The 15,079-nt window shown below is 40.4% G+C and overlaps 2 protein-coding genes and 2 non-coding genes across 4 annotated transcripts; 2 read left to right on the forward strand and 2 right to left on the reverse strand.

The window, feature by feature from the left end:
* Positions 1–858: 858 nt before the first annotated feature.
* On the forward strand, positions 859–932 carry Trnan-guu (transfer RNA asparagine (anticodon GUU)). The gene has a single exon. It is a non-coding gene; the product is annotated as a tRNA-Asn (tRNA).
* A 532-nt stretch (positions 933–1,464) lies between these two features.
* Positions 1,465–1,538, forward strand: Trnan-guu (transfer RNA asparagine (anticodon GUU)). Its single transcript has one exon. It is a non-coding gene; the product is annotated as a tRNA-Asn (tRNA).
* Positions 1,539–1,837: 299 nt separating this feature from the next.
* LOC141908556 (uncharacterized) lies at positions 1,838–9,248 on the reverse strand. The gene is made up of 11 exons (XM_074798652.1): positions 9,019–9,248; positions 8,276–8,913; positions 5,693–7,542; positions 5,377–5,613; positions 4,755–4,880; positions 4,504–4,674; positions 4,283–4,403; positions 3,803–3,930; positions 3,247–3,333; positions 2,654–2,824; positions 1,838–2,381 (listed from the first exon to the last, which is right to left on the reverse strand). The coding sequence occupies exons 1-11, from the start codon at positions 9,141–9,143 to the stop codon at positions 2,010–2,012; spliced, it is 4,026 nt and encodes a 1,341-aa protein (XP_074654753.1). The 5' UTR covers positions 9,144–9,248; the 3' UTR covers positions 1,838–2,009.
* An 884-nt stretch (positions 9,249–10,132) lies between these two features.
* On the reverse strand, positions 10,133–14,836 carry LOC141908557 (uncharacterized). Its single transcript, XM_074798653.1, has 6 exons — positions 14,578–14,836; positions 12,670–12,803; positions 12,276–12,291; positions 12,051–12,200; positions 11,112–11,509; positions 10,133–10,435 (listed from the first exon to the last, which is right to left on the reverse strand). Exons 1-6 carry the CDS (start codon positions 14,834–14,836, stop codon positions 10,133–10,135), a joined length of 1,260 nt encoding a protein of 419 aa, XP_074654754.1.
* Positions 14,837–15,079: the final 243 nt, after the last annotated feature.

Below are 15,079 nucleotides of genomic sequence, written 5' to 3' on the forward strand. Positions count from 1 at the left end.
TCATAACTCGTGCTGGTGGGTACATATTTATAGCTTCACAGTTTCACACGACCGGTTTAAAGTACAGCGATCGCTAATGAAATGTATTCACGATCGATGCTACGTTTCGTAATGATAATTAACCTGTATCTATCTGTCATGGTTCATTCGGTGCCGGTTTAGCTCGGTTCCGATGGCCACGACACTTTCTGCAGTAAAATCGATTTCTAAAATTTACGATCTCCTATATATATATTCGAATCAGCGCGCGGCTGGGATCGAGTTAGAGATTAGTTCACTTTTAGTTGGAGTCGGATTTTGATCTTGAAATAGGGATTTCCATCGTATTCATTTGATTCAATTGCTTCGACCCACCACACCTACCGGTAACAATGAAATAGGCTAATCGGAAAAAAAATGTACGGATATAATATAGTTGGATTTCTACCCACAGGCTCACAGTGAAATTGGAAAATGGATTCCAATCGGTAATGCGTATGAGACATTATGATAGAAATTTCATAAGCCGAAGGGGGTCGCAAAATTGGATGTTCCATCCTGAGGATCACTAGCCCTGTGATGAGCACGCACATTATGCGAATACAGAGGGTAGCACCTGGCGCACGTTTACTCCGAAAATCCTTCCCGTAAAAGTTCGATCTGTAGGGCCTACAATCTGAGGTCAGGGCTACTTATGTATTTTTCTTTGGTTGAAACTAGCCCAAATCCTTGAAAAATGACATCTACAGGGGCTTATCTTTACCTCTTCTTAATTGCCCTTTCGACTAGAACATAAAAATTCCAAAATTCATTTACCGGAAGTAGCTATTCTAAGGAACTATATATGATAATGAAAAAGTGGCTCATAAGCGCCAACCCGTCTCTGTGGCGCAATCGGTCAGCGCGTTCGGCTGTTAACCGAAAGGTTGGTGGTTCAAGCCCACCCAGGGACGACTAACTTTTTCTCTTTTGGCCATTCTACCAACAACTACAATGATTCCAGTGCCTAATATTGAAATACCATTTACATTAGACATTATCTTTAGAGGAAAATGCGATTCAGAGACTACGACTCCGAATCAAACCTACGAGGTGAGATACTTTTTCAGCAAAATCTTTTCGGTACAAGGGCTAAAAGCAACGTTCTGTTTTCATATCTTAAAAATGGTAAGCCTAAAAAAATATATACCTTGTTTCTGATTTCTGCTGAGCATAAAACGTTGACTCAGCCGGACGCTTTTCCCTGTACATTACCTGTTTGAAATCATGATCAGGCTAGCCATGGACTCAAAAACAGAATCCATGGGCTAGCCATCTACAATTTAATACGGGCATATCATGAAATATCTACATAATAAATTGTAACACGCAATCTGATCTTTACACCAGTACCCGACTAGAAAAAAGTTCTTTATCATTTACCGGAAGTTGCTATTCCAAGGAAATATAAATAAGAATGAAAAAGTGGCTCATAAGCGTCAACCCGTCTCTGTGGCGCAATCGGTCAGCGCGTTCGGCTGTTAACCGAAAGGTTGGTGGTTCAAGCCCACCCAGGGACGATTAATATTATCTTTTTTGGCCATTTTCTACCGACAAAAGTTTGTCAGAATCATTTCTAACTATTCGTTGACTGTTATTCTTATGTTTCGACATTCAATAAACGTTGATTTATGAATGTTTCTGGTCGTGAGAGATATTACCTTGAGATAAACAGATATATATGTACATAAATATGCCATCATCTTACAATACCATTGATAAGGACAGGCATGCCTTGACTCAAATGATTAAACAAATGAACACGATATAACATATCAGTAACATCAATAAAATATAATGTCAAAAGAGAAAACACCAATTTACAAAAATAGAATACATTTCGTATAACGTTAAACTTGCATAATCGTACGCCATCTAGTGGCAAATATTGCTCACAAACATCGAGATGCTAAACAAATTGTTACTGTTGTATGCATTGAATATATATAACCTATAATTAATAAAAAAAAGAACGAATAGCACTTCTGAATTTATCTTTTTAAGCAACATTTTTCTTTCAGAAAACGAAACAACGGTTTTATCGAACCCTTTTCCTTGTTAGGACCAGCTAGCGCCATGAAAGTGGTGAAAAAACCGATTGCAAAAACCCACGAAAATCCGATTGAGCAAAATAAAAACAGCCCGAACTGATAGTTGAACTGTATCCGGCAAAACAGCATGAAGAACGACGCGCCCAAGGTCGTTATGGCGCCAGCAGTAACCGAAATTCCAACTTCTTCCAGCATATTTTGAGTGCGCGACTTCCGGTCGTCGTACGGCGCGTAGTAATATCCTTCAGCGAGATGGACGATATAGTCCACGGATAGCCCGACTACTAAACATAAATTCAATGATTCCAGAGCCTGAAATAGAAATACCATTTACGATGCTACCATATGTTCTCATATGAAACGGAGTGCTTAGACTACGACCTCGAATCCAACCTACGATGTGAGATATTTTTTACGCGAAATCTATTCGGTAAAAGGGCTAAAAGCAAAAATTGATACCATTATATTGTTTTATTAATTTTATCAATTCAAAATGTGACCCTGGACGATTATGAGAATCGAGGTATCATTTTATTTTAGCCTAAGTATTCGATAATCGCATGTTTGTATTAAAAAAAGTTTACCCCGATTTTCCAGCCCGCGAGAGGAATGACTCCTACGACGCACACGGTAGTGAATGTGATAGTCAAAGTTGCAACGATTCCCGTAATGATATTCATAGTTCCGATCACTAGCACCGGGCACGCGACCAATATACCTATACCCAATCCGTATATAGCCTGATACACTAACGTCTGGAATTTAAAAATACATATACACTATACATAGACAAATATTTCATGCAGTAACAGAAACGACTGTCAGACCAAGTCTGATACGAATAGATTCACGGTCTAGGCTCATATGGGGACAGATCAAACTGAAGCCAGTTGCTCTGAAGTTGGCTGAGATAGCCGGTGACGAATACCATATAAACGGGCGGCAGAATCGAAATTTAACGAGTCAAATGCATCCGAAAGACAACCAAAATCTTTATCGTTTATATGATGGTTCATTTGTTGCCAATCATTTTTAGCAACAATGCAACAAAATACTTTAATAAAGATGGACTTTTAATAGTCACTATATCCCAACGATCCGCTGGTTATTGTATAACCAACTTTTGTCGAATTTAAGCAACTGGCCCCTCAGTCTGATTGCGGGATTCTAGCCTCACCTTTTGAATATTCATAGTGTGATACGCGTTCGGAGTGTCGGGAGTAGCGAGAAATCCGTTCTTCAATCCTGCGGGTAAATCATCATTCTAAAACGTGGTAGAAATGAGAACTCGTTAAAATGCGGCGGACGTATTATTTTTAAGGATTAACTTAGGTCAGAAAACAAATACACTTCTGAAAGCTGTCGGCGTATTTAAAGGACCTGGCCCGTAGCATGGGAGATAAGGGGGTTACGACGAACCACCCGAAGTCTGAAAAAGTCGGGTCAGCTTTTTAAGTGGATTCATTGAAATTTACTAAAATCTCAGACTTGTCCTATGAACCCCTGGTCTTGTAGGCCTTCGTGACTGACATTGGACTCCATAGCCTTGAACCGCATTTGCGTCACGAGGCGACGTCGTTACCTTCGTGAACAGTCGTTTCAAAAAGGTCCATCAACGAAAGGTCACGCTAAGACCCGGTGATTAACTTGAGTCAGAAACCAAATACCATGAAAGCGGTTTAGAGAATTCAGCTTTAGAATGCGGATACAAAATTGAGATGCTGCCGACTCACGATTTCGCGCATTAGATTTTCCCAATGTTGCATAATGGGTAAACCGGTTGCATAGCTCATGCGTTTAGCGTTCAGTGTCGTGTTGAATCTGATGGCAAAATATTTCATTTGATTTCCGTAACTTTGATCTGAAAAGAAGCATGTATTATATAGGGTATTCGTTATATCTCGGAAACCTATACGTACGTTTACAAGGCACTGATTTTTCTGAAAAGAGATTTCTCGTGTGGCCTAGAACTTCAGAATCAGAAAATAATCTCAGTAGATAGTTTAAAAGCCCCTTATTCCAATGGGATTTCTAGAAAAGAGATTTCTCGTGTGGCCTAGAACTTCAGAATCAGAAAATAATCTTACTAAACAGTTCAAAAGCCCCTTATTCCAATGGAATTTTAGTAACCCGTTTCGCAATCAAACGTGTAAATGCATCCTTGGAATCGGTAGCAAAACTTGATACAAAAAGAAAACATACAAAATACTCACAAACGCTCTGTATCGTTAGCGTGTGATTGGTTTTCCAGTGACCCAGCAATTTGCTAAAAGTGCTGTAGTCGTCAAAATTCGTCATTTTATAACCGTTGGCTAACCAATAATCTAATCCAATCTGTAAAGGGTAAGGAAATGTATAATATATAGGTCTTATTTTAATATAACTAGGTATAAAGCACGAAATAAGGCATGATCTATGATGATGACGACATCACCTCTAGCCAGTTGGTGAAATCGTTACTGAAATTCGCGTTTCGATAAATCCACGGCAGGTGATTCATAAAAACCGTCATTTTTTCTTTAGTGATCGGAATACTCATGTCGACATTCGGTGGAAATACTGTCACATTCGGCATGGCGTTATACGTCCGAGTTTTCACATGATTCTTAAAAAAATTCACGATAAATGAAATTTGCTGGAAGCAAAAGAATTATTCTTGGTTTTAAATGAAAAGGTATAACTTACCAACATATACGATTCGAACTTATCCATGAAACACTCGACTTCCGGTTCACCGGATGTCAAGTTAACCTTGATCTTCAATCGATCGATTTCCGACGCTGAAAGCTCGCGAAGTCGTTTACACAAATTCTGCAACGAAGAAATTAGAGCTGTGCATCCTTCGAAACATCACGATCTTATGAGGAGCATTGCTATTCACAGAGCCCATATACAGTCCAGTTACCCCGACTACGGACTTGATTGCCGATTCGGATCCAGCAGGTGGGCGATTGCGTAACTATGTGAATAGAATGGCCGGACTAACTGATAAGTTTGTACTCCATTCTCTCCCTGTTCCCAGGACCATAGCAACCATTCATGTGGTTGTATCTGCACAGTGCTGCGATCTCTGTCGCTCTACGATTGTACCCAACCACACACACGTAGGCCTTCACTCAAATTAACGTTATCACAATAAAATATGTCAATGTGTGGAAACTTCAGACACTAAGGTTTTTGGTGAACTACAGACTTCGCAAAAAGTTGATCCATTTAATATAACTGAAATCATGGTATCTCCTAAAACCCAAAAATAAACGAATTCTTTTTAGATTCCATGCTGAAATCTATATATATATATACATACCTTTAGAGCAATTTGGTTCTCAGGTTTATTCACGTTTAGCGTTTCATCCCAGACGACACTTCCGCTGCACTCATTGACATCTACGATATTCTTGTAATCGCACTTGGACGTGTCCAACGTTTTAAGGCCCCAAACGAAATAAACTCGCAATTTCTCGTCATTTTCCGACTCCCGGAACCCGTACAGACGCAACCACGACGACTTGCCGTAGTTATGCCACGATGGGAAAACCTTTATCTGAAACAAAAGGAAAATCGAGGTTTAACACAGAAAATTCGAAAACACGACATGAACTTATTCGAAGGATTTAGCATACCTGTTCTTCGTCGTCTTCTAGTTGCGTACATGAATACGTAAATAGTCCGAGCATTGCTAGAAAAAGTAACAATATAATCCAGCGAAACACTTTATGATCGATCAACCTGAAATAAGGGCCGCCGAAAAATCGAACCAGAAGCATTTTCTTTTTTTCCGCGGGAACATCGGCAGTCGAATCCGCCGTATCCGGTACAACGTTCGGAAAGTCCACAACTGCGTTACTGTGCAGACAGGTTTCAATCGGTTCTAACTGTTTTTCCTGCGGCCGAGAGACGATCATTTCATCGAGGTTGAAAGCTTTATTTTCAATTCCAAACTTTTCCGTCGTTTCGTGGTCGAGCGATAATTTCTTGTACGCTAAAATCGACGGCAATTTAGATTGCGCATTTTTACCATCGGTTAATGAATATCGTTTTGTCCTCTGCTCTTCTTTCTGCGTTTTCCCTGAAAGCCGATTTTGGCCGATGTTTTCTATTTGATTCGAGTTAAGTTCGAAATTTGCGCACGGTCCTTTACAACAGCAACAACAACCGCATCGGCAGCAGCAACTACCGCACCTTCCTTCAAATTTTAGATGATAGATTATGATAACCGCGGGAAAGAACGTTATTACTGTTAAATAGTTAACTATTATTAGCAGCCCAGAAAATACGCCAAAAGATTGGACCATCAACAGCGGTGAAAAAGCGCTGATGAAAAAAGCAATCATCGTTGTCAACGACGTAGCAAACATGGCGCCCGCCGCGCGCCTATACGCGTCGGACAGACGATGTTCCAAACTGGGATATCGTTTGAACTCCGTCGACCGCCAGGTGTCGTAGAATATGAACATGTCATCGGCGCCGATGCCGATAATGATGAAAATGGACAGAATATGGAACAAGCCGAAATACTGATAGCCGAACACGATTCGGTAAATCAGGTTCGAGATGACGAAACTGGAAAATACCCCGATCATACCCCAGAACGATACCCAGGTTGACCTGGTATGAAACACAAGAAAGAATGCTATGAACAGAAAACTTCCGGCGGTCAAGGCCAAATCTTTATATGCTTGCGTTCGTATATCAGCAACGTATATCTTATCTTCAAAATAGTAAAGGCCTATGTGGCTCTCAAACCGATCCCTGAGATCTTCGATCAATGCGCGGAATTCTTTCTTCAGATAATTAAGGGCTATTTCTTTTAATTGAAACTGCGTGATCGAATGACGACTTCGATGTCCGTCGATCGGGGCTCCGGACGTGAAGAAACTTCTTAACATTTTCGACCGGACCGGCGATCCCTCAACGACTTGACTATCGCTACCTAAATGCAATATAATTCCATTTCTTGTCTGGCTGTTGTTAAATGCCGATTTTATGACGTCATCGATATTATCGAAGTTTGGGTCGTAAAACACAGCGGATACTTTTTCATAAGTACCGTCGAAGAATCGAAGAACTGATGTAGGTTTGTCGCAGCTTTTATTCTGCAACAATCTACAATAGATTTTCCATTGAGGCTCATTGAATAGCTCGTTTTCAATATCTCGCATTCGTTTCAGCTGATCTCTAGTGAGCATGTTCTTCCGCACGGTCAGATCTTCGTAGTAAAGTTCGACGATTCTGTCCGGGAAACCCCGCGTCCACAGAGGCAACGACTTGTAATGGTCTATCGTGTATCTGTCGTGAAATCTGATTATGTCTCGGGAGTTGCGGTGGCGCCAGGTTTCGGCGGATTTGTAGGACTGGTGGTCGTGAAGGCTGACCGGAATCGACTCGAAATCGATCGGCAGAACGTTGTATCCGATTCCGTAGAGAATTCCCGTGAACGCGGCGAAGAAAACGTGAAACGAAAGAAACAAAACTGCAACGAAAGAAACAGAAAAAAGCATGGTTATTTCATCATGAGTACAGCATGGGCGTCCCAGGGATTTTTTTTTTTTTGGGGGGGGGGGGTTCGTTTCTAGGATCCTGCCCCAGAAAACTTTTGAAAATTTCGTGCAAACAGGCGCGTTCTGGTGCAATCCGAGGCCGTCCGATCACGGGCCAATTTACCATTCGGCAGCAATTTCTATAGAGAGCGCTTATTCCAAACCGAGATCGCAGAATTGTGAAACGATAGGTAGACTGGTTCCCCTTTACTTTGCATGTATCGATTTCATTTTGCTTATTTAGCCATGTGCCGACGTTCGTCGACGTTTGAAAATTCATAAAAGGGGGTTCGTTCGAACTACCGAGCCCCGCTCGGGACGCCCATGACTCTCGACAAAGCTAACGGGGTTTTCGGTACAGAATTCAGGCGGGGACATATTCCGAACAGGTTAATGAATATATGTATGTATAGCACACATGGGATTTTCTATACTAACGCCGTCTCTTTATCTTATATTCAAATTATCAATATGATGTCGCGTCTTGAGGAGTACCTACGATCCGGCAGACGATGTGCCGACGTTCGTCAACGTTTGAAAACTCAAAAAGGGTGTTCGTTCGTACTACTGGACCCTCCTAGGGACGCCCATGGTACGAGCACTTGAATTGAAATTCTTCGCGATTTCTCGCTTAGATAAGTTGAGAAATAAGCTTAAATGAATTACCAAAGAAAAGGACCGGTTTTCGTATCATCCATTTGCACAAAATCATAGCATCTTCGGTTTCCTCCGTAGCGGGATCGATGATACTATCGGTACGATTGGGTTCGGTAGAATTTCGTGTCTGAGATTTCGTTTTAGTGGATGATTCATCGTTTTCTGTATCACAGTTTTTGACTAATACTTCCGGTATGAATACTGTGTAAACTGGAATATTTTCGTCAGCAGTTCCTCCCTGATCGCCTTCGTCCGACACTTTTACATCGCCTACGTTTACATGACCATTTGCTGTATTTTCATTTGGATCTTTACTCTTGATTCCAGTAACTACCTCATTTTTTTCTACATCTGCGGATGTTCCATGATCTGAACTTCTGTTTACTATATCTCCCTCACGTTCACCGAGAGCACTATCAACGTCTTCGACATCTAGATCTCGTTCGATTGTCGGGACATGTATACGTGGTGCTATTTCTTTCACGGGTACGTACGACATTTCATCGTCTACGCGGATTACGGGACATGCTGTACTAGCACCGACTCGCGCTTCATCCCGCAACGTGCTCTGAAAGACGGCGGTTTTAGTAGTTCGATCGTCTGTCTGACATGAAGACGCCATTTTCAAAATAATTTCGGCGTCAAAACTACAAAAAAGGAGAGTTCAATCGCTTAGTCAGTGAGTGAAATGAAACGCTTAACTTATTCATTATATAAAGAACGTTTTCGACATGTCTTGATCAATTACTTACATAATATCCCCCGACAGCGATCGCAAAAAAATACTATATATATGTTTAATATCCAAGTCTAACGGACACCAAAAGCCCTGAAATAGCCGGTTATGTGAAATGGATTCTACTATACTGCGGTTCATAAATACTTAACATACTAGATTCGTTCGACGCGTGTCTATATATAACGCGTTCATGTTTACTGCAGTGTCGTCTATGTTCTCCACCCATAGATCGATCTCGTACTCAATTTATAAATATACACAATGACTTGTGACTGTCACCGCCGGGCAACAGTTCACTAAAGTTCATTCATTCACCGTGAAAATTAGTGGCGCTGCTTTCTTTAAATTCTTATCACTTTTTAAGTGTTGTTTTTGTATAACAATAACAATAATATTTGTATGCATATATGTGCGTAATATTTTTCCTCCATATACCATGGAAATTGTAGGACTGTAAATAAAATCGTAATCGTAATCAAATGCAATTTTAATTATCTCTTATGTATATATTGTTGAATTTTATGTTTTAATCTTTAAAGTTTTATATGAAATGTTGTATCCTCTATATACCAATGCTTAGTCAGAGAGTGAAAACCTTTTGCATTTGTATTTGTATTTGCATGGCATTAAGAGATAAATCTGTTGAACTTCGTTTTAATATTTCATTTATTTCATTACTAAATTTACAAACAACATCTGCATATACGAATCTAAGATATTGAATAAGAATTCCCAACAGCAAACTAGAATATCAATTTTGTAGTGAGACGTTTAGAAACCATTCAGGTCGTAGGTGAGGTGTCTACGAATTGTTCAATAGTGATTTGAATAAAAATTAGACCTTAGTTTAAACCGATTGAATTTAGAGTAAGCTTATTGAAAATTAATCATCAGATCAGGAGGGGATTGGGTAATCACGCTAGACTCTGATCAGAGATTTTCTTTTAAAAGAAAAAGAATGTATATTTGATTCACTCAGGATTCCATTCACGTTAATCTGCTGTTTTGCAACGGATATGCTTTCTATAAGTATTCTTGGAAAGCCCCCAAACCCGTTAGACAAATCCAATCATCGGCGACTGTTCTGAATGATTCAACAAACTTTACTTGGATTGTATACAGGGTCATTAGTATAGATTAAACGCTGCTAAAAGCGTCAACAGTGAAAACAGTGGAGAGAAACGCGACGAAAATGACGACAACGCGCCCCCTGTGTACGGCAAGTCGGAACTAACACAATGCAACCCGGTAAAGAATCTATCCGGATCGTACTTTCGCTTGATAGCTAGCAATCTGGTGTAATGCGCGTCACCCCAATATTCGGTTTTCCAACTGACCAGGTCGGCATCGGTCCCGTTGTAATAAACGCCGTAACCCAACTTGTAAAACTCCGAGGAAAAGTCTTTCAGTACGCTTTTTAACCAGTATTTGCTTCTCTGATCGTACCAGCCATTGGTGAAACAGGTTAGGGCCATGAGAGCTGATCGGAATCCGGGATGTACAGCCGTGTCGTTCAAACCAGGTTCTGTTGTCTTCTCTGAAGGAAAAAAAGTTTATCATGTACGCATTTCAAGTTATCCAGGACCCAGTTACACAGTTTTGTAAGATTTGGCTCAGAGTTAACTCATTGAAAATGAACTAATTTTTACTCAGAGAGTTAACTCTAACTCAAGAGCTTTGGAACTGGATCCAGCAGATTTTTGAGGAATTTGGGCTAGGGAGTTCAAGTTATGGGAAAAATTATAAATACAACGACGGTAACTATTTTATTAGACGCACGAGCTTTCGCTACTAATTGTACAGTAGCTCCGCCAGGTCGATAGAAATTAAAGAAGAATATAAATGTAAGGAGGCATTAAGACATCTCAACTTACTGCCTATTGTAATTGAGGTACATCCGAAGAACCGTGACGTCGGAAAATCTGGGTGTTCGTCAAATTTCTTTTTGAAAACAGCGGCTAGCGGTGACATGCCGGGACCCCGCAGGTCAGCGGGTTGTATCAGACGGTTTATCACATAATTACCGGTGTCTGCGGTCTCAACTACTTCTTAAGTATTATATTCGTAAAATGTTGATCTATTGGCTAAAGTTATAACTCCACTGACTCTCCACTCCGGGTGGAAGTCGACCAGTGGTTTGATCGATTCTGTGGCTTCGGTCCATCCGCCGTAATGTAGCAAGGCGAAACTGACCGAACCTCTGATCGTTTCCTTCGTGATCGGATGACTGTGATTTTTGTGATAAACGATGACGTAGCCGCCCCAGTTTTCGGTGAGATTCGAAGCGAGGAGTTTGTTCCAGAAGTCGAGGACTTGTTCGCCGACATTGCCGTGTACAGCGTCATACCAGGGGAACGAGGTGGTCAGAGTAACGAAACCGTCTTCGGGAGCTGGATGCAATTGAAAGTGAAACTGCGTTATCATCGCAAACACTCCCCCACCACCTCTTAACGCCCAGAATAAATCAGTATCGCTGGAGAAAGTTCCATCTTCATAAACTAAACCTGAAATGATTAATGTCATGCATTGATGGGTATCGCTAAGTGAAATCTTAGCCTCGGAACTGGGCCAAAATAGATTCACACACGGCTGTGGAACATGGCCCAGTGAGTCTAACCCAAACAACCTACCCTTAGGCCATTTATCAATTACTTTAGTACGGATATTGTCACGCAAAAAGGAGGGGAAAGGAAAAATAGAAATAAAACAAAAATTATGGTAAAATTATGGTTTCAAAATAGAAGAGAACAGAAAAAATATAAAAATGAAATTTTTTCTTTATCGTTTGAGTATTTTCCACTTAACCGAAAAAAATGAGTGAAAATTTTGATGAATTCGATTAAAACGATGGGAGAAGTGAAAAATGACTAGATTGAAAATCAAGACGGGATGACAAAATATTGATGAAAACACAAAGGAGGACTAGAATTAATTCTTTTTGATGATTTTCGCAGAATTCTTGGAGGTGGGTCCGTTCTGCAAGTAATTAAGAAAAGGCCTTATATATTCTCGGTAATAATCTGAATTATTTCGATATACACTCACCATTTGCTGAAACGTTCACTTTCTTCCCATCAGCCAGGACAGCCGCGAACGATAAAATCTGGTCAACTCCCAGTCCAAACTTGCGACTTAAAGCGCTGTGTCCACCGCCTAAAAACCAACCACCCATAGCTACCGAACGAGCTGCACCACCTCATCATATACTCATCAACCTAGAACAAAACATTTATTGCAACCATTTGATAAAAATTCAATTATGTAACATACATCTAGGTACGCTAGTCTATAAGCAAAATGATATGTCCACATTTGGTTGGTTTTAACATTTGACTTTTTAACTGGAATTGAATATTAGAGTTATGTGGAATTAGAGTCCGAAGTCAAAGGGATAGCGTATTTTACTACTATGTGTATTCAAAACCTATGTCAACGTTTACTTTTCAATATAAAGAAATATGTATAAACAACGTTATCCGTTGATGGAACTATATTATAAGTTCGTGGCACAAAACTGCGCCAGAAAATGTAAAAACACGGTGTGTTGGTCTATCCTCGGTGACTCCAAGGTTTACCTTCTGATAAAGTAGGCCCCAGTTAACTCCTGTATCGGCAATAACTGAAGATCCCGTTGGGGAATTGGCATCGTTCAGTATATCGTAACCGAGTTCATTTTATCCATTCTGATCATCAGGGTTTGAAAGCCGGTACTTCTGCCTATATAGTCATGGCCAGACGACAATACGGATATTTGAATGTGATATTTACGGGCGAAGCGTATACTTTTCTGGACGTCGTCTGAAAATGATGAAGAAATGACGAGATATTGAAATTGATAATGATTCATTCATGACAGGACTAATATAAAGCTCAGCAACTAACGATGCTTGAAGAAAATTGCACGCAAATGGCGTTGGTTGCGATTTGATTCTAACAGGGCGACAATGGGGAATGGCGTGACGAACTCTTACGTTGTCCATCTTATCTATTCGATTGGTATTGATTTGAATTGAATTGATTTGATTTGGTGTCCGTTATAAACCCACCACACCTATCGGAAGGGGAACGGGGTTATCTTAACGGCAGATACAAGGATAAAAATTGATTCCTTGATTTTCCCTTTCTGCTGAGCTTAAAAGTTGACCCGGCCGACCGGCTATCTACCCTGCCCTATCTACCCGTACATTTTTTTAAAATTCCGACCAAGCTAACCATAACACACCCGGCAGCTATAGAAATGAAATGATTACAAATTTTTTTGTGATTTACAAAATGACCCGGCCGATCACGAGAAACAAGGTGTTTTTTTAGCCGAAGTATATGACTGTTTGTGTATCCAAACCATAGACCTGGATCGCGTTGATTATCATAGAGATCCGGAATATCTCTTGTATTGAACATCCCGATTGTAATATGATAAACTCGAGTGACAGTTGCACACAGGGTGTGGTCACACGTGTGGGGTGAAGTCAATATCTCGTAGGACTTCAATTAAGAAAATTGTGTTCGGGTTATGCTGGGGTCATATTCACCAGCATTGCCAGATATCACTTTCTCAAGATGTTACACGATGTGATTTACGAGTCGTATTCCCGTTCTTTCTTAATTCTATTCTAACTGATAGCAGTTTGATTCGAACGGGATGCCTAGCATGGATACGACGTATGAGCGACAAGTATTTCGAAAATTATCTAAATCAATTGAATTAGGTCCAAAAAAAATCACTGATTCGTTGCAACGAATCTACGTAAATGACAAGTGATATATATGAAGAAGAGTGATATATACACGCAAATGCATATTAAATTCAATGTAATTTGCCTAAAACTAAAAAAAAACTTCATTAGCAAAATGACGTATTTTCGTGATGAATGCACCAGCTAATCAAATTATGAGTTTGAAAAAATGATATTTATGTATATATCTTTATATATTTGCTTGATCCAGGGGTAGCTTTGGGTCCTAGAGCACCCCCTTGGGAGATTTCCTTCGTATCATTATTCATTTTCAGTTTTAACGCTATATTTCAGAGTACAAGGTACGATCCTAGATACATATAAGAGATGATTAAGCGTTGCCTAAAGCGACTAGAATGCATGAAAATGATAATAATGATAATTGTCATTTATGTAGCGCACGTATCCTGACCAGAGTCAGCTCAGATGCGCTCCAAATTTGGTATCATTACCCCAAGCCTAAAAAACTTTTCCATGTATCAGTCATCTCTTCCTTGAGAGAAGTAACATCCGAGCAGCTGCTGGGCGTTCAGGAGTCATCTATCAGACCAGGTACCCACTTACTCCTGAGTGGAGAGAGGCAATGAGGATAGTGTCTTGCCCGAGGTCACTACGGTAATGTACGGCGTTCGAACCCAAGAGCTGGATTCCCTGAAACGAAAGCTCTAACCTCTCGCCCACACCTCTCGCTCAAAATTGAGACTGATTTTTTTTCTGGGGGATGATGCGCCCCATTTAAAAACTCTATATCCGCCTCATCGATAAAGCATTTGCCGATAAAGCGGGATATACGATGAACATGACAAAATATGGTTACTTGCGCTGTAAGAACTTACCTGTATTTAGAGCGTCCACGATGAGCGCTGGTTCGGTTATATAATCCAAATTTTTCACGTAAGACGCGTTTTTGTAGCCGGTTATACCGGCCGAGTAAATCTGACCGGTAAGAGAAACTTTGAACTTCGATATTTCGGCGTCGCCGGGCCAGCAACGCTGACCGGTCCGACAATAATCGCTTCCATTCGTTTTTGCCGCACGCAGACCGTACAATAAAGTCGTGATAAAAAACAACTGAAAGCTCGAGCTAGAAATCATCGTTTACTCTTGGAGGCCTGGAGAATTTTCTGACTAAGAAGTTTCTGAGGCATATTTGGGCGTTGTCCACGATGATGTCATGAAAAGTTCCATCACTCTAATTTTGTATCTCACGGATGTGTTACACAAGTGCTGCATATCCAGGTACCCAGAATTAGTATCGCTTTCATAAGAGGGTCCCGCCTCATTGTTTACATCACTTCTACCACACTTTAACTAACGCATCGATAAGTATGTTTCTAA

Source organism: Tubulanus polymorphus, chromosome 7 (genome assembly GCF_964204645.1).
Source record: "Tubulanus polymorphus chromosome 7, tnTubPoly1.2, whole genome shotgun sequence".
Lineage (NCBI taxonomy): Eukaryota > Metazoa > Nemertea > Palaeonemertea > Tubulaniformes > Tubulanidae > Tubulanus > Tubulanus polymorphus.

Coding starts and splice junctions, on each gene's coding strand:
- LOC141908556 (XM_074798652.1), bottom strand. CDS start 9,143: ATGAACCGCAGTATAGTAGAATCCATTTCACATAACCGGCTATTTCAG. Junction 4,675..4,754: donor AGTTCGAATCGTATATGTTG/GTAAGTTATACC, acceptor AATTTTTTTAAG/AATCATGTGAAAACTCGGAC. Junction 3,931..4,282: donor GCTAACGATACAGAGCGTTT/GTGAGTATTTTG, acceptor GCTTCTTTTCAG/ATCAAAGTTACGGAAATCAA.
- LOC141908557 (XM_074798653.1), bottom strand. CDS start 14,836: ATGATTTCTAGCTCGAGCTTTCAGTTGTTTTTTATCACGACTTTATTG. Junction 12,804..14,577: donor CGTGGACGCTCTAAATACAG/GTAAGTTCTTAC, acceptor CATCATTTTCAG/ACGACGTCCAGAAAAGTATA. Junction 11,510..12,050: donor AGTGAACGTTTCAGCAAATG/GTGAGTGTATAT, acceptor TAATCATTTCAG/GTTTAGTTTATGAAGATGGA.